The sequence below is a fragment of the Wyeomyia smithii genome, chromosome 2, assembly GCF_029784165.1.
Source record: "Wyeomyia smithii strain HCP4-BCI-WySm-NY-G18 chromosome 2, ASM2978416v1, whole genome shotgun sequence".
In the NCBI taxonomy this organism is placed as follows: Eukaryota; Metazoa; Arthropoda; class Insecta; order Diptera; family Culicidae; genus Wyeomyia; species Wyeomyia smithii.
In genome coordinates this window covers 186669566-186689121 of record NC_073695.1, presented here as the reverse complement: position 1 = coordinate 186689121, position 19556 = coordinate 186669566, and the positions used below count along the sequence as shown (strand labels likewise).

Genomic DNA, 19556 nt, shown 5'->3' with positions numbered 1-19556 from the left:
TCACCTTTCAGGTGAGTGCCCGAGCCTGCACCTTTTTGCCAAGGACCTGCTCGACTACCGCCTTGTAGGAAGCGCCCTTGTTCTTTGTATCCTCTAGGAACTCAAGAATTATCTCGTCATTGCGAGATCGACGGATGGTTCGCACAACCACCCCTAAATCCTTGAGCTGGGTTTCACCACCCATTTTCCCCAAGACTTCAGAGTGCGTAGACCCGTCAGTTATGAGTATGAAAAGGAACGCCCTGCTTATCGCCTTTTTTTATCTTTGGCGAAAGTTTTGTAGCCGCTCCGTCACTTTTTACCCTACAGGCGCCCTTTTCTTACTACGGTAACCCATGGGTTTCCCGCAGTCGTCACTCCGGTCGATGTTCCGGCCTTCGAGCCTGTTGGTGTGCTAGCTTGCGAGGCTTCACGTTATCGGGGACCCCGAGGACTGGCTCGTTCGCTTACCGACTTGCCCTATAGCGCAGATCGCGGCGAATAAGGGCATGAGGGCATCGGTCTGAACCTGATTAGATTCAGTTGCCCTCTTAGTCCACACCCCTTTTCGAGGCCTTCAACCCGAGCCACAAATTCGGCGTATTCCTTTTGGGCTTCATCGATAGGGGTCCGTAACAGGAGGAGGCTCTGCTTCAGATCCCTGGACATATTGCTCCTATTCGCCGCGAACTCAATGATCGCATTAAGCTGTTCTCTTTTCGAACTTTTTTGAACGGTACATCTTCCCGTTACCCTGATGTAGACCGTTGAGATCATCGACGTAATTTACCTAATCTCCTGTCAGTCGTTACCATTGAAACGTTTAAACAACAACCCAAATTTAGATTTTTTAAGTATAGATGCAACTCCAGTTGTTGTTTATACCTTTCAATTGTACCATGGTAATGAAAGATGTTTTTTGAAACTTCAGAGTTTTGTTACTGTAATAAAAATTCCAATTTTTTTTCATTATTTTTCGAAAGTTTCTTGAGGAACTATGGTTGGCGATGCATAGATATACTAAATGAACTCTTTGAAGTCTTTGACCTACTAATAAAAATCGAGAATTCACATGAATTAAAAACTGTTGTATTTTTTGAAATAGTCACCACCTTTGTAAATCTGGCGAATACGGAAGGTAAGAAACCAGTTGGTAGCGAAACTCCTATTTTATGAATCTTATTGCATGCAGAACGAGTGGGAGGATTGTCTTACTGAAGCGACGAACGCGGAGAGCGATTCCTGGGCAGGAGAGGATAACAAAATCATAACTCATCAATAACATATTTAGTTATGAGAACTTATCGTGTTATTCGAAAGATATTCACGTTTCAAACGTGCATATGAAAATATCATAAAATTTTGATATCATATCTTGCTATGCCTTCGATGAGATGTTTGAGATGATTTTAAAATATCTGATTAAAAGTAAGTTTTTAATTGAAAGTTGTTCGATATTGATTATTTATAATGTAACAGTTATGAATTCAGTGTTCAATAAGTTGAAAATATCTGAATCTGTTATTTTCGTGATTTTTAATGCAAATTCTTGGTTTGTTATTGAAATATCAAGCTTTGTTATTCATATAGTCTTGAAGGAACAATATTTTGGTATTATTTTTTGTTATTTTACCAACTATGTAAACCATATTAAGATCAAAATGAGGTGTATTTCCAATATCTGGTTGTGATATTATAATGATATTTTCTCCTGCTCGGGTTACCATACGGCGTAAATTGATGTCTTGCTACACTGGCCAGAGGCACCAAATTCCACAGGAATGGTTAAAAAGCTATTATCTTTCTAGGGCAGCTATTTTGAGCAGCATTTTTTGGCTTTTGTCGTCCAGTGTTATTTTGCCTTACAAATCAAAATCATGAAAATTTTCTACGGAGTACTGAAACATATTTCTGCCCGTCAACAAAACCCACCTACATTTCTTGTATTGTGTGTTGAAGTATTTTGAAATGATCAAATTTTGGATCATCATCGATCTTTTTGAAGTGAAAATAGTGGATTTGCGGAGAACATTTTCAATAGAACACAAGTTTAAGCCTTTGAAAATGAAAAGTTTGGTTTAACCCTTTTAAGATCAAGCTCACATAATTGTGTAGGTAGAAGGTTACTAAAAAAACCTTCTCTCTTTTTCTCTTTCTGTTTTAACGTCAATTCCATGTTTAATACGCTCAACAACTTCGCAACTGCTACAAAAAAAAGTAACGGAGTGTATTTATACAGGGATTACTTCGATTTTGGTTTTTTCTCTCGCCATTTTTTACCTACATGATTATGTGGGCTCGGTTAAGGGTTAATAGCGGTTTAAAAGGCATAGATCATTTTACGAGACGTTTCTGAACTTAATTCATGAATGAAGTTTTGACAGAAAGTTTGAAACTGCAGGAAAACAGGATCTGTGACATCTGTCAGTTCGTAAAGGTCTATTTGCGGTCAGTTTTACTTACTTTTACTTTTTACTTTAATGGCGACAGATCATTAAGATCCTATGCCGAATCCAGAATAAGTCTCCACAAAACTCTGTCGTGAGCTGCTACTCTCCAGTCTCCCCTTACACCCGCTGCTCTGGCATCCTCGTCAACAGCACACATCCAGCGCGTGCGCGGTCTGCCTCGAAGTCGTCGGCCTCTATCCGGTTTTCTACTAAATATTATCTTTGCCGGTCACTCATCCGCCATCCGTGCTACATGGCCAGCCCACTGTAACCTGCCGTGTTTCATCAGCTTGAAAATATCAGCGTGTTTGTATACTTCGTACAGCTCGTGATTCATGTGCCTGCGCCACACCCCGTTCTCTAGAATGCCTCCGAGTATTGATCGCAGGATTCTACGCTCGAAGACCCCAAGCGCTCGTCGATCGGCCTTCTTCCATGTCCACGATTCATGTCCAGTCAGTTTTATATCGTTTATATCATGATGTTATACGTCATGGTTTATACATATTAAATTGGGAAATAATTACGCTGGTCGACAAAAAAAAAGTTGCCCTAAGAAGATTATAGTTTTTCAACCATTCCTGTGAATTTCAGTGCCCCTAGAAAATGCAAATTTCGAAGAAGTCTTTAAAAGAGTTATCTTTGCTCAAACTTTTAATTTTTTTCCAGTTTAATCTATAGGGCAAAACCTGTTTTTATCAGTGTTTCTTCAAAACACTACTAGCTGCAGCTTGGTTCAGCGTGGAACGACCGAAAGGTAAACAAAAAGCTGTCAAAGCTTGGTTAGGTTGCATTGCATGGCCAAAATATGGGTAAAAACGAGCATAGTTTGAGCATGACTCAATTTACTGTTCCATCAGTTTTTTTTTTCACTTTTGATAGTACACAAACTGTTTCAATAGAATCTTATTGATGTTATTAAAACATTAAAATAATATGAAGAATACCGTTACTATATGAAACACGACCTAAATATACAACTCTTTCTTAACTTCGGAGCTACTTCCTAAATTAATGCTAATTAGAGTCAGTATTTTACCATAAACTAACTGTAGAAACTATAGGCAATAAGTTTCTTAGATATGCTATCTCAATGCTAATGTTAAACTAACTACCGGTTTGTGTCGATTCCTGCCAGAAAAAAATTGCAAAATGGTCCCCAGTTGCACCGACACGGCTTCACTGGAAATAGCTAAATAGAAAGATTTAGTTCTGGCGTGCAAACATTTGCTAGATTTTAGGTTCATCTTAGAAAGCACTCATCAATAAACGACATGAAATTTATATTGGCGGATTTTTATTTACAAATATAAAGAACTACAGCACTGTCAGCTCCAATTTATGTTTTGATTTCGATTGCGTAATAACAGTAACGTTCGTTTGCACTCTGTTACAAGGAAAGCAAAGCCATTTCGTGTTGTTAAAAATATTTGCTTAGATTGCTATGTAAGGGTGTACACCAAGATCATCCGTTGTACACCGATGGCTAGGTCTAGGAGTATTGATTGTTTCGCGGTCAATTATTTTCTAGTTTATAGTTTGTGTGCATCGATATTTAAATTGCAGGTATACGTTTGTTCGCGGCAATGTTTTTAATTTTGAAAGACGTTTATCAAGGCTTAGGAAATTATTTCGCATATCTCTTTATCTCTTTATTCATGTACCAATGTATTACTACTACGCGTGATGTGAGAACCGAAATGTTTCCCATAGTTTGTGCTGCTGGCTGAAGCATTTCACATGCTTTGCGAGACAAGTGAAATATTTCGGCTGTAAAACTTCCGTGGCTAAGGTACTCTTATGTTTTTAGTATGTAGTTCAAACGAACAGCACTCAAATCGTATTGGTTCGTTACAGAAATTGGCTTTTAGCGCTTTATGCTGTACGATTTATGATTTGCTTTGCTTTGAGTTTTATTGACAGTCATTTAACAACCATAAGACTTCATAGGAAGCTTATTTTTTTATTAGTAGGTAGAATTTAAGCGTAAAATACTCAGTAACTTTTTAGAGATTCACTGCACAATACAAGTTCACTGGAGAGTTTTGTTTCTTACTTCAAACTATGCTGTATTATATTTTAAAAATATTTTAAACACTGATAAGTCATCAATTAAAAATAATACAATCAATATTCAACGAATCTAAAAGCTACACTTTGTCTGAGTCAGCTCGCTTTAAGAGAGAAATTAAAAATCTAAAATAAATAATCTACAGTTCGAACGGGTTTATTGATTGGTTCGAGTATGTTTTGGTACCAATTTTGGGTGCTACTATGTTTCCCTTTACACGAGCGATTGTTTTTCGCAATTTTTCGATTGAAAAAGATTAAATTTCTCTGTGATACACTAGTAGCGCGTGATACACTAGTAGGCGTGTTTAGTATCTGAAGTGACCTTTTCTTCCACGGTAGTTGTGGTAAACTCGGAGGGGCTGATAATTTCCATTGGAAGATTGAAGAGGTTGTGTTTGTGGCGTAGTCGTCGTTTGGCGACCGTTGGCCTCTGGAGCGGTAATGTTTAGTGCAGACGAGGATGGCATGGTATTGAGACGTGCGGCACAACGGGGAGCTAAAACTAGGTGATACAATAGGAAGTAAACTATTGCCACGACACAGGCAGTGATGGCTAAAGCTTGGAAAGTTACAATAAGACAGTCCAATTTCGTCCATGTTCCAATCAAAACACCGATAAATCGACCGAGACAAAAATGGAAAATTACCGGAAGAGCTTGACCGGTGGTAATAATACGACGGGGGATAATGTGGCGCATATAAAACACAATCGTAAGCCAGGTTAATCCAAGTGTTATTGCGTATAAGAAGTCTATGATTATACGCCACCAAGTGACATCTAAACAAGCAAGTAAGGAAAACCGGAAAATAAAGGTCGTAATGGCGACAATCAAGATATTTGAATGACCACAATAATCAACGATATGCTCGGCATACCACAACATAGGAATGACCAGGAGAGCTCCCAGAATGACAAACACACTCCACGTCGTACCATAGTATTCGTCAGAGGTTGGATGGACTTCAAAGTTTTTCACCAATACTCCTTCATAGTTATCTAGCACACTCCAAAACGTTCCTAAAATAAGCGTAACAAAACATAGCCCAGCAGCCTCGGGTACGTAGCGTCGAATTGCTGACATAGGAACAGCTACCATTCCGCACTTTGTATGCCACCACATTTCCGGAGGCGAAAGCGGCATTCCAGAAGAGAACAGTAGCACGATGGCAGCCAGCAACACTAGCGCAATGTAAACGTAGTAGGTTTCAAACACCCACGACAAACCGAAGTAGAACAGCGCCCATCCGATAGCACCCCAGACGATTTGCCGACCAAAGTCACCGCGTCCAGTAGAGGTTTCCCTCGTGGCAATGATCGTTGCAGCATTCAGCAGAACAATGACTGCCAATGGAAAAGCATCCGCAAAAGATCGAAGTAGCAAGTACGACCAAAAAGTGGTCTCTGGATCGCCGACAATCTAAAACGAAAATATAGTTTAGTAATCGGCCTTTAACCTAGAAAGTTCACTTCTTACTTTCATGCAAACACTTTCAGCCAGCACACTATCCTCGTTGTCGTATGGGTTATGTACTTCGCATTCGATCTTGGGAGTGCAGTTGGACGAATTGATAAGTAACTTCATCCAAATGACCTGCTTCTCTGGAATGTTACACGAAAAACCGTCCAAAGGATAACGGCACCATTCCGCACTGTGCGTTTCGTTTTCCTCGTTAACAGCACTGCGCAATACAGTCTCGAACTTTAAGGATTCGGTGGCTTTTGTGTAGGCGTGGCAAATTTCATTGTCACGTCCACCATGTCGCTCGCAAATGTGTGGCACCGGAATTGGGGTGTTATCTACCTCAGGCCGCGCTACCTCCAAATTGGCTGGCGCAATGTCAGTATCATCATCAAGTATATATTCGTCATCCTCAATGGAACTCTCCGTCGAAGGTGCAACCGTTATACCTTTCGTGTACGGATGGTTTAGGTTCTCGAATTCGATCGGTTTCTGGCACGTGTACGAGCAGTTTGTCAGTGTTAAGTGGCCAATCTAAAATATAATATAAAATTATTAAAAATGGTATTTCGAGAAAAAAACTTCCAGCTCACCTTCTCGCGCTTCCATTGATAGCAGGTTCGTTCTTCTGAACATCGTTGCTGAAAGATGATAGCGCCATCTAAATCACACGCGAAGCTAACCTGCGAGCGGCTGGATTCCTGTCGCTCGATTCTAGGAACAGCGAAGAACAAGATCGAGTACAAAATGGCCGAAAGTATCATACAGAAGGAAGCCAGTAAGCGTAATCGTTTGCCATATGATGGACCGTTAGTTCCTGCAAGTCGATCTGCCAGCGGTGCTACGATCAACGGGCCTAGTATGGCAATTAGTGGGGCAACTACAGAGATGATTTGCGATTCTTTGTAGTTGAGCCCGGTTAGGGTCATGTGCTTTTGGAGATATGGGTGTAGACATCCTAGACCTAAATGCAAAGGAGAGAAAAGATACAAGGGATATTTAGTGGTTTATTTAATGGCCAATAATGCTTGCTGCATTTTGAAAAGTAGGTTTAAAACCCTGCTAAGTACTCAAATGAAAGTGTGCTCGGAAACAAGAATGTCTTTTTATCTACTCGCTAGTCTAGCTAAGAGAGGTCAGCTAATAATCAATCGCAGCAACGGGGTGAAAAACATCTATAAAAAATTGAACGCTTTCTTTCTTTTTTCAAATTTCATCGTAACAATACGCGAACCAAAACAAAACAACCACTGTTTATGGAGATTGCTATGCTACGTTATGATGTTGTTGTTGTTTTTACTCTTCCCACTTTTGATAGCCTATTTAGGAGTCTCCAAGAGGTCAGGTAATTATCAATCGCATTAAATTGGCGCCATTGTCAAGGCGATTGTCGAGTAAACAAAAACGCGTTTATGAGAGAAGTTTTCAACACAATACGTAGAGTAAACTGTTATATGCGCTTATGTACGCAGATCTCAGAACTTATGTTAATCACCGCAGTTTTTTGTAACGTTGATTTCGAAATTTATGCGATTTCCGATTAAAAACATTTTGTGGGTGAATTTAAGAGTTAAAGCGATGACCTACGGGCAGGCTTCGAAATGGTCACGGTAGAACCACTTTTCACTGCGATAATCGTCTTCTTCCTCTGACGGTACCAAGGCTCGCTGTCTGAATACATTCTAAACAAACATGTCAAATGAGCATCGCCATCACGACGTTATTTTCCTCAAACGTATTTTGACATTTTTCCTAGAAATGAGAATTACGCACGTTGAGTGCGTGTATTCTGGAAATTATTTATATCACTGATCTTATAATAATATTTCTCAACATAAATGAACGAAGTAGACAGAAATAGGCCGAAACAACATCGCTAAACGATTGACAGTGTGCATCTCTTTGATACGCGAGTGTCGTTTGACTATCCTTTTCTTTCTGTGAGCTGAGCGGCGATGGTTTGATTGTTTCACATTTACGAGCGAAAGCCGACTGTGACGCACGCTAAGGAAGCGAGATCAGATGAGAATGGTGACCGTTTACAAGCCTGCCTACAGGGTGCTCAATAAGTTCGAATACACTTTGAAAATGTGTTTAAAAGTTAAAATACAAAATGTTCTTTTCTGTTGTCAATTTTCATTGTGCTAACTTGGAATAACCTCCCGTTGTGCTGCATGGGGAGCTTGAGACGTTTCTCAAAACAATCGCACGCGGCACGTACCATCGGAACCTCGTCCCAGATCTTGGAAATGAGCTTTTTAAATTGGTCCATAATGCTCACTTGTTTGCTCAGTCAAATTCTTCCGGCACCTCGGTTGAACGGTATTCGCCGTGTAGACCGATGCGCCGGCCTGAGGTAGATAACACGTCTTGTTGAAAGACGTAATGATCGTTCTCTAGAGGTCTCGTAGTGCCGCGGCCAAAACCTTTTCCAGAACCTTAATTTTCACGTGGGAGTTTCCCACGTCCTCTGAATCATCACCGACGCGGCGCTCTGGAACCGCGGGATGTTTGTGTGGGACGGTTGAATGCTGACCTATGTTGGTGCCCTCAGCCGATCACTTTGGACAATCTATATCTGTTGCAAGACAAAGAGTTTTTCATCAGTAAACATGACCTGGCCTGCATGCCGTGAAAGTATCAGCTTAGCATTATTTAGCATCTTCTTCGTTATGACCTCCGTTATCCCGTGAACAACGCTGTTCTTTCGTTCTACAACAATCTGTTCGAAATACTTCATTCGATGGTGTCACGTCTTCGCCGCGCTGTTCGTGGAGACAGCAGGAAACCATGGTGAAACGCCGAGCTCAGGAATATGCGAAACAAGCTGCGCAAGGCGCGGAGACGTTTCTTTCTTAATAAATCCAACGAGCACCGTAAACCACCCCCTATGAGCGTTACGTAATTTATGGATGCCGCCTAAAGAGCAAAAAGCTAGTCGTCCCGTCCCGGACGGTGTGTTTTACATAGAAACCACTGCTAACTCATCCGACGAAGCCGCAAACCTTCTTTCGTGCTTCTTTGCAAGCGTGTTTAACACAGTGCCGCCCCAGCTTTATCCTGGTTGTTTTCAGCACGTACTTTCTCACGACATCCGCCTGCCGTTTTTTTAGGTTTTTCTCGTGAGATTGTGTTCATAGCGCTTGCTAAGCTTGACGAATCGAAAGGAGGTGGAACTGATGGGTTAGCTCCTATTGCCGAGTCGCTAGTTGGTCCGGTAACATTGTTGTTTATTCGATCGATGGATGGTCAATGATTTCCGACTTTATGGAAGACGGCCAAAATAATACCTGTTCACAAATCAGAGAGTACACGAAAAGTTGAAAATTAACGCGGAATATCAATGCTCCCCGATCAGAAAGAAAAAACAAAAATGTAACAGAAGCTATTTGTTTGTTACGGGAAAAACCTTACAGGCTGTGTTTTCAATTTAATCCCTTAGGTGTTAAAATAACAGGAATTATAACAGAAATGATTCTACCAGTATCAAACACATATCAAAATTTGTTACTAATGTATCAGCTTTCTAACAGAATAAGATAGTATATAGAACAGTAGAATAACAACCATTGTTAGAAACAACAGGTTTTGATAGAAACGAAAAATTGGTGAGACTTGTTTCAGAACTACTTCATTTCGGGTTTTGTTATTATAACTCATTCAGATTCTATTTTGTTATCAAAAGTATATGGAAAAATACAAAATTGTATCAAGATGTGTTATTTGTATCTTGCGTTGATAGAATTTTGTAATTTTTTAGTTATGCTCTCCTGATCGGGTCTGCTGTCTAGGGAAGCTTCTGGAATCTCTTCTTCATGAGATCATGCTATTTGCGGTTGAATCGATAATATCGCAATATCAGCACGGATTTGTCCCGTGTCGCTCTACAACAACTAACTTGATATGCTACACCAGCGTATTATTTCGGGAAATTGAATGTGGAAATCCAGTGGACTCGGTGTATATTGACTTCTCTAAAGCATTCGATGCTGTTCCGCACACCTCCGCAATTGAGAAGCTGAGGCATATGGGCTTCCCCAATTGGATATCCGACTGGCTAATATCGTACTTGACCGGTAGAAGCGCATTCGTCCACGTAAACTCTGCACGCTCTAGAAAGTTCGACATTTCGTCTGGAGTTCCACAAGGAAGTGTACTGCGACCGCTGATTTTCGTACTTTCATCAACGACTTGTGCCTACAAATTTCATCTGCAAAGCTGCTTTTCGCCAATGACCTAAAAATCTTCCGAATAATTGAGTCCAGATTGGATTGTATTTGCTTACAAAATGACATCGATATCCTTTCACGTAGGTGAAAAGAGAACGGCATGCGAGTGATCATTAACAAATGCAAACTGATCAGTTTCAGTCGCTGTCATGATTCGATTTACTATCAATACAACATCGACACTACTCCACCTGACCGTGTGCTGTCTATCTGTGACTTGGGTGTCATTATCGATACCAAACTCCGCGATTACCGCCAAAGCTTTTTAATCCTCGGATTCATTCGCCGCAATGCTTCACAATTTACTGGCAGATGATATTTCATCAATTTCTCTATGGATTACCATACAAAATATACATGAGTCGAAAACGGCCCGCCAACAAAAAATTTGTCGATTTTTTTCATCGTAAGTCTACGGTTAAACTGATTTTTATCTTGTTTTTTAGAGAAAAAATAGACTTGTACGCTCAAATCTACTGATTGATTTTAAATTAAAGTTAACATAAGACTGTTATTATATTTTCTTTTGACTATATAAGAATAAAAAGGATATATCTTATTAAGAACAAAAGCTGCTTTAAATTATCTATTTTTTAACTCCGAAAAACTCAAATATAGTGAATTAACCAAGTGTGTCAATTTTGCGATTACTTGTAGTTTTTACGACACAAAGTTTCATTGGACTTTGAAGAACTACTAATCCTGATCGAGTTAGACCAAGCATGTTACAACTTATATAGAAAAATCGGTAAAAAATATTACTAATTGTACGAAGACTGTATATTAGAAGCTAAGTAGTAAGCTTTACTCACCGGCATAGAACAAAAACAGTACAACCTTGAGCGTTATGAGGTTTCGGTTAACTAATGGCTTCTTGACAGGTGGCGCTCCCATCTTGTTGCGGTTTATATAGCTGCTCGGTTATAGGTTGACTCCGATGACAAAGGTTTTACTTTTGATTTTCACTAAAATTCACACACACACACACGAGAGCGTGTATGTCCTTTACAATCAGAAATCAGAACACTGCGTGGGAAAACACACACCCTTCGTTTCGTTTCAATCACTCGCGATTGTGAACTGTGAACACACAAATTGGCAGCTTTTGGACAGCACCTTACAGCACTCACAGGTACCGGTGTTAGGGGCTATCACTCCATCAGGGAGTGGCTTAGCAAATGTTTGGACAATGTTGATCCATTCCTTATGATTTCTCCAACGTTTCTGTGCCGGCAGGGGCGACGATGATGATGATGCGAATCGTTGACACTTGCGATGTTCTGGATGGCGGTGGGTTTGGATAACGAGTTAGCCTCCGAGAAAATAAAATAATCTAATAGCTTCAGGCCTCGGGGGGTATTCGGTTTGTTCGTTTTCTCCTCCTCCTATTAGAGCTACTGGTAGAATGTTCCAACTCAACACAAATTGCTTGTAGGTTTTCTTTCCCTATGAGAGGTGGAAAATCTGCAAAGAAGGAAACAGGAAATAGCAAATCAGTCAGACTGTCTGTTAATGGCTATAGACAGAACGTTCGATGCGCCTGGCAAGGTGAGGTTGCATCGAATTAAGGTCAACGGGGTGTCGTCTGTCGGTGTTCAGGTTGCACCTAGCTGACTTGAGGGAGGAAATCATGATGAAAATTTGCTAGTAAATCATAAGTTTCTTTCTGCGTGAAAATCAAAAATTTGATTATGTATCTGAGCATTTTTTTCAAATCATCTTTAAAATACAGAAAAAACACCTGAGAAAATAAGTTCCATTTAATTTTGTTGGCGATTAATGAAATCGTGGTGCACAGAAACAGTGGAGTGTACGAAGTAAAAATAAACATTCATAGAGTAGCGGCAATCGGAGCAAACGAAAGTGATCAACACCAGTGTGATTACTTTTCATAGCTGCAACTGGTGACCAGTTAATGCTGAAATGCATTTGAAGATGCCGCAATTTAAAAGCATGATTTATTTTCTGTTCACTTTGCTGTTGATACAGGTGGCTGCCTCTCGTGTCTGTAGCATTTTCAATTTGATCCATCTTTATTTTCCATACTGTACATCTTTACGATGCGAGGACTGTAATTTCACAAGAACTGAGAAATGTAATCTTAGGTAGATATTTCAATTTCCAAATAGAAACATGAAATGATTTTTATTATTCTGCAGCAGAAAATTATTAATTTTGTTAAAAAATCACCACGGCTCTAACAATTAGAGGTACTTAACTCCGAGAAACATAATTAACTAGGTCATCTCATAAATTCTCTTCTTGTCGGAAAGTAATATCCGATCAAAACAATAATAAACCTGGAATTAAGAACTGCATTCAAATTGTGCCACCACCACCATCATCATCATCATCATCATCATCATCATTGGGAATATAGTAACCGATTTCAACTTCATAAGTTGAAATGGCACTACAATGCAGTCGAATGGGGGTGAACAGTAATAACGGCAGTCCAAATAGGAGCATCACTAGACATACACACCTCATATTTTTCCTATTTTAAAAATGACGATCGCGTACAATGCTCCATAAAAGTCAACCGGCAGGCGGCTCCCATATTTTGTAGCACTGTGATTGATTTATCGGTGTAGTTTAGTGGTTTCTTTTGTTTTACCCGGTTTGAAAGTTTTATTGACATTTTTCAATCATAGGTCGTAGATCTGGATGCAGAGCGGCGGCTCACCAAGAGTACCTACTCATTCATGCAAGGCGAATACTGTTTCGTTTCTCAAGTGGAAGGCTGCCCGTTGGTAGCAGAAAGGTGCGGAAGGATGACAGCAGCAGTTCGACTCTCGGAAGTGGCAATCAATGGGAACTGTAATTGGATTTTATCGTGCACTTTTTCCTATGTGCATTACTATCGAGCCATACTAAACATTGACTTGACTGTTTGAATGGATCTTTGGCGATGAAAATCCAATGGATCATCACATGAATATACAATGTTTCGCACGTCTGCTTTAGCTCCAATCTGTCGTGATGAAGTGAAATCAACACGATATGCAAATAGCCGGTGGATTGGTTCATATCGTTGCACAGCGGGACTAGGGTTTCTTACTCACGAGTGACGCCATTGTAGCTTTCGAAACTTGACCTTCTATTATTTGCCAAACTTCGCGGTCAACTGTTAGCGTGCTCGAAAATTGTTGGGTTAGGTCTATGATCGAAACAATATTAACAACTTACGAAACATATGAGTAATAATCTCATTGCTCTACTAAACGCTGAACCTAAACAACATTGCAAATTGTAAAAGCTAAAGGGGTCACGAGCAATCAATTAATTCTGAACTATCAATCTGGTTGCCGCAATTTTCATAGCGCAATTTTCTTGCTTTGAATGGCGAAGTTCATCTGTTCTGTATTCACAAATCAGCTAACTCAGTCAAATCAAAGTCAAGTCATCGGCATTATTTTATATTCAGAATTTAATCCGAATTATAGAACGCCTTCCTTACTGAATGTGAAAAAGCGAATCACTTTCAGAAGAGCGAGTTGAGAGTGATATACAGTATGCATGGCCTGAAAAGATGTTTCAACATGCCTATTTGTATATGTACCTATATTCTTTGTGTTTGAATTATATCATTCAGGCAGTAATACGCTGTCGTTAATTCTTGCGCGAAATGTATACATCTGCCAATTGTTGAATTCACTACTAGCTTTTGTATATTCGTGTATATGAATATTACAGAGACGGAATGTTGGACAGGGCAGTGACATTTTAAATGATGTGTGCTCTTTCAAGTTGAGTGTATTCAATTATCAGCACAAGTGCATGAAGTCACAAGATACTTAAAATTCAGAACTGTTTATCGGAACGGCCTAGTTATCGGGCTATTTTGAAGTGGTGGACTATTGTACCAATTTCACATAAGCGACATAAATTATTGAGGACTCATTCTAGTGCAAGGTTACGATTTGGTGCATACAGGCATTATTTTTTTAACTTTCGATTATAAATAATATTTAAATTTAGAGGCAAACCAGACCTTGATGGTGTTTTGGGTTATGTCAAAGTCCAAAATGGTGCCCTAAGTTAGTTGAAATGACCAACCTCATGCACGTGCACGTTTCCAACTATTTAATGTAAATACTGACAGATCTGATGACACACCCCTACTCATCCACCGGTAATGCATGCTGAAACTAAAGCATAAACGCGCAAATCGTGCACAACTCCATACAAGTTTGGCAGCTTGACTTTACGCACGCAGTTACGTGCGGTCCAACAAACACGGCGCGGATGATTATCATACGTGGTGAATTTGAATAAAATTCCAATTAATATTTTCTGCTCACGAATGGCGATCTCTGCCATTGAGACACCCTATACACTTAAATCGAATCTTTTGTGAGTACCTTCGACGGACGAACATTGGGTGAAGGATGGGTAACATTTTTGTCACGGATTCGTTAATAATGTTACATAATTAAACTTGAAAAAGTCAAATTACTTCTATAACCTCCGTCTCAATATATTTGTAGCAAAAATTGAATCAATGTTGAACCTTAAAAATTTACAGTCACATTCGATTGTGTCGTTTCAGTTTGCTGAGATAAAGATAGGGGAACTGCTCCATTATTCATCTCAACAGCCAGCTGCACCTATATTCATCTTATTTCTCTCATTTGTTCAATTTATCGTCAAATTTCTACAAATGTTTGAAAGTAAATCTATTTGCTTCTCGATTTTGTCAAGTGGTTGAAAGTTGTACGTTGAAAATATGGTAAAATTTGACAATAAACTGATCCAAAAGGCGTGATGAGATGAATATAGGTAGGGGTAAGCGGGGTAAGACCGCCCCCTTAAGCAATTCTGTTTATAGAAAAAAAAAGTTGCGGCTGCAATTTCATTTTTTCTTCGCTAAGAGGTTCTTCTATTCAATACCCGCATTTAAAAAATAAGAACTGAAATATTTTTGTTTATTTTCCAGATTTTTTTTAAATTTTTAAAATTCATTGAAAATGTGCAGATCTTTTTCATGCGGGGTAAGCCAGCTCACCAGCGGGGTAAGATCGCCCACCATTTTTTGAGGATAAACAATATTTTTAGGGCCGAAACGGTTGATTTTATCGGTATAGTGTCTCTGACAAAGTTGTAGATGGTATTTTTTTTTCTTTTTAAATAAAATATACACTGTGAAAAATCTGAAAAAATTTTTTTTTTCTAAGTTCAAACTTATTTTGTTTTCTGATTATTCAAGTTCAAATCAATGTTTAGGTAACTTTTTTGGTTTTTCAAATAAATGGATTTTTCAGAATTGGGGTTTTTCAAGATATTGAATTCATAATATACCTATCTTTAAGCTAAAAATTAAAACTCATTAAACCTGTCTGTATGATTTTTTTGAAGACTTATTATGTATAGAGAAATTCTAATAAATATCATTTCTTTTATTTATATTTTCAATTTTCTATGCTCTTTTTTTTTGAAGAACAAAATTACCAACGACTCTATACACCAAACAAACCGTCCAAAAAAAAATTTCTTCACAAAATTTGAGCTATTAATATTTCTATAACTCCATGATCCAACAACCATCAGATTTTAGCTTACCTTTTGTAGATTTTACGGGCAAAAACATGTTTTTTCAAATAAATTTGAATATATATATATATATATATATATATATATATATATATATATATATATATATATATATATATATATATATATATATATATATATATATATATATATATATATATATATATATATATATATATATATATATATTTTAATTCTATTTTTATATCTTTTCTTTAAATTATTTTAGAGTGTGTACTTTTTTCGGAAGTAAAAAACTACTATTTTCAATTCTGCCGGAGACGTCATACCAATCAAACAAACCGTCCTGGCTCTTAAATTATTTTGGTTCATTAACACCATTTTCAAACAGGTTTACTTTTTTCAAAAATAAGTCTTGTTAAAATATATTACTAGAAAAGCTTCAACCAAATCGAAAATGGTCGATAAACATCGATGTCTTATGTGGCTTGAAGTTGCTTTACTGATCCTGTAAAAATTCCCTTTGTAGTGTCGAGGCATTTGGGTCTTGAAGTAAAACAACAAGCAGTTGTATACGTGGCGGTTTTACCACTTGTATAGTGGGCGACTTTACCCCCAGTGGAACATTTTCATATTTGACCGAAAAAGTAGTCAAAATTACAAGATTACTCACGGCCTTCGAAATTTCCGAAAGAAGATAGATTCAGGCAAGCGATTAAACGTATTTTCACGAACAAAACAATTGATTTTTAGACTGAAAAACCTTAAGTCCTGTTGCCGCAAAACAATAGCGCATTGACTGGTTGCCAGCTGAAAGGTTGTTTTTATTTATTTCTGCGACCGTTCGCGCACTATCAAAACAGAAAAACGTGCAAAATGTTATGTAATTATACTGTAATAGACACGTTAAAGAAATTTTTCAATTATTTTATAACTTGGTAGTAAAACTACGGTGGGCGGTCTTACCCCGCAGGGCGGTCTTACCCTGTTGACCCCTAAGCAAAGCAAGCAAAGCCTTGGTGCTACATTCCGATTCGGAACTTGACCTTCTGTTTGTTATACACAGACTTCGCAACCGACTGTTTAGTGTACAGGACAATTGCGGGGCTAGCGCTACGATCCTACTGACACTAAGAGTCTCTCCCGAGCCGAGACTCGAACCCACGACGACTGGCTTGTTGGGCCAGCATCGTACCTCGAGACCATCTGGGAGATGTTTCAGGGAGGTAAAATTGGTTCAGTAAATCTGTTTTCATGTTAAGATTGACTGCCTCCTCACGTTAAACATTACCCCACCTGAACTAGTGAGAAGCTCAGAATCACGATTTACGAAGGTTGCTTACTACTGTACTGTCGATTGATTTATACAAGCTTCCCGAATGATTTGTGAAGTATCAAAATAGATATTATTTTTTTCGTATCCTTAGCCGTAAATTCGTAAATTAAGTTAAACATCATAATGCAGTAATCGAATATGTTTGCGTATTTTCAAATGAATCACCTCTGTGTGCTGCTAACGTTGTTTATTTGCATAGTTTGCTGAATTAAATTTATCTTTAGTCGAAGCGTAGCTGCCAGCCTATTCACCATGGATAGTAGAGTGGATTCGGAAGTGTTAAATTACACTGATAAGCACAGGTTTTGACCTAGAGCTTAAACTGGAAAAAATGAATGATTATAGAGTTTCAACCATTCCTGTGAATTTTGGTACCAAAGATTACTTTCCAGAGACTTAAATGCGTTTTCTCCTTAAGCAGGTATTAGACGACGCAAATATTTGCTATTTTTGGTACGATTTTTATTTGCACAAAATAAAATCTGTATTGAGAAATAGCAAATATTTGCTTCGTCTAATACCTGCTTTAGCCAAGGTAGAAGTGACAAACCTGACTATGTGGGGCATTCTGACGCACTTTGGGATACACTAGAGGCTCCAAAATTCACAGGAATGGGTAAAAATGGGTAGAAAATGGACAAAAATTACCGATTTTTCATGGGTTTGACGAAACTTCTCATGCAGCGTCAATCATACTAACCTATGATTCAGCAGAAGAAATTGGCAGCTCTATCGGCCGGACTCTAACCGTGATGGCGAAAACAGTGAAGCGACTCCACTCAGAAGTGTGCGCGTTCAAAGGACGATACCCGGCCGCGTCGTGAATGGACATCGTGTGGCACTTCGTAAACGCCGGATACGTCCGTTCCGGCATTTACAACATCTTGGCACTATCGGACAACCTGGTTCTGGACGTCCGACGACCCTGAGTGTCAATAAGCTCCAAAAGATGCTTAAGACGAAGACCGAGGGAAAAGTGGCTACATCACTGCGTGCGTTTGGCCGGGAGGATGATGCAACCGGCCAAACAGTGGAAACTACCTGAAGAACATGGACGTACATGTCAGGAAGCGGCAGTCCTGCCCACTGGTCTCGGAACTGCAGACAATGACACAGCGGTAGCGGTTGAATAAGATGGTCGAATCGCGAATTAGCGGTGGTGATGGACGATGAGACCTATCCCACCCTGGGTAGCAACGACTGGCAGGGCACGTCGTATTTTAGGATTGGCCGTGAACGTGGAAATTTATAGTAAGAACTGCCTGCCGGAAGTTGCGTTGTTCATCAAAAAATACCATAAGGATGAAGACGTGGTGTTCTGGCCGGATCTGGCGTCCAGCCATGATGTAAATACTAAACTGTGCTGCGTACCATCGAGAATTTCTGGGCAAACCTGAACCGTAAGATCTACTTCAACAATTTTGTTGCGAAGACTGAGGAGGAATTGACAAATTAAACGAAGAAAGAACTCAATACGCATGTTTTTGATCCGCCACTACAAATGTTCCGGCTAACAGCCGGAGTAGTTTCTGCTCCCCTACCTTACAGACAGGCTATGATGTTTCATAATGTTTTTCCTTTATTGCTATAACATTCATGTGTCTAAATCCAAAATTTGAGCGCAGTATCACGAAATCTGAATTTTTTATGACTTTTCAAAGCTTAGCGAACTGACGTTTTTTGTCTTTTTTTTTTGAAAAATAGTACATTACTTTGAAAAATTTATGTTATCGTACTCAATCCGTAAGGATGAAATATAAATTTGGGCAAAAATCACGAAATTTATCAATGAAAAGTTATGAAATAAGTGGTAAACAAGAAAACAGTAAACAAATCTTTATGAAATTTTAATTATGTCAAACTTTATCACTTTCTGCAAATTTGAAACAATATTAAAAACATTCAGCCCTTTTCAATTTATGATAAAATAAAATAAAATTCGCATAAAATTCGCTAAACTTATTGAAGTGTCAAATACTAGCAGCAAATTCATACCATCAAACTTCGGCTAACAATAGCCCGTTTGAAGATTGCTTTTGCTTCGCACTCGTTTGCATACAGAAGTAAAGCACACATTTTGCTGTATGAGAAAAAAACAAAGAACAGTCGTCGCCCTCCGCATCTTTTCGTATTCATTTAGAATTGTGTCATTCCAGTGTCTTGGTTTTCAAATTCATAAATACGTTGAATTCCATTATGGAGCCTTCAACTTCAGCGGCACCACCTAATTCAATGTCTAGTGAGTTGTCAATTCATGGTGTTATACATGTATTTAAATGTCCTTTTTCAACCATAGACACCGGATTAGGAAGATAACATACATATGAAACAATGAAACATCGAAAATCACTAGAAGAAATGAAAATTGCAGCGAACATTAAATTTTCTGGAAACAATTCAACACAAGATTTAAGCAATCACAGTTGAAGATGATGATGATGATGATGATGACTTTTTCAATTTGTAATTAGTTTGTATTACTTATGTTGTTATAGTTTATTTAAAAAAATATTTA

The 19556-nt window shown here is 38.7% G+C and overlaps 1 protein-coding gene across 6 annotated transcripts in view; it reads right to left on the bottom strand.

Moving 5' to 3' along the window:
* Window positions 1-3709: 3709 nt before the first annotated feature.
* LOC129721677 (uncharacterized) overlaps window positions 3710-19556 on the bottom strand; it is a 74023-nt gene continuing 58176 nt past the window's right edge. For 5 of the 6 annotated variants that reach the window (XM_055674537.1, XM_055674538.1, XM_055674536.1 and 2 more), the window contains 4 exons: window positions 11004-11655; window positions 6556-6926; window positions 5978-6496; window positions 3710-5920 (listed from right to left, as the gene is read on the bottom strand). In XM_055674537.1, coding sequence (XP_055530512.1) covers window positions 4808-5920; window positions 5978-6496; window positions 6556-6926; window positions 11004-11085 — 2085 coding nt within the window. In that variant the 5' untranslated portion in view covers window positions 11086-11655 and the 3' untranslated portion in view covers window positions 3710-4807. The remainder of the gene's footprint in view (window positions 5921-5977; window positions 6497-6555; window positions 6927-11003; window positions 11656-19556) is intronic. The other variant, XM_055674540.1, reaches the window with a different exon arrangement.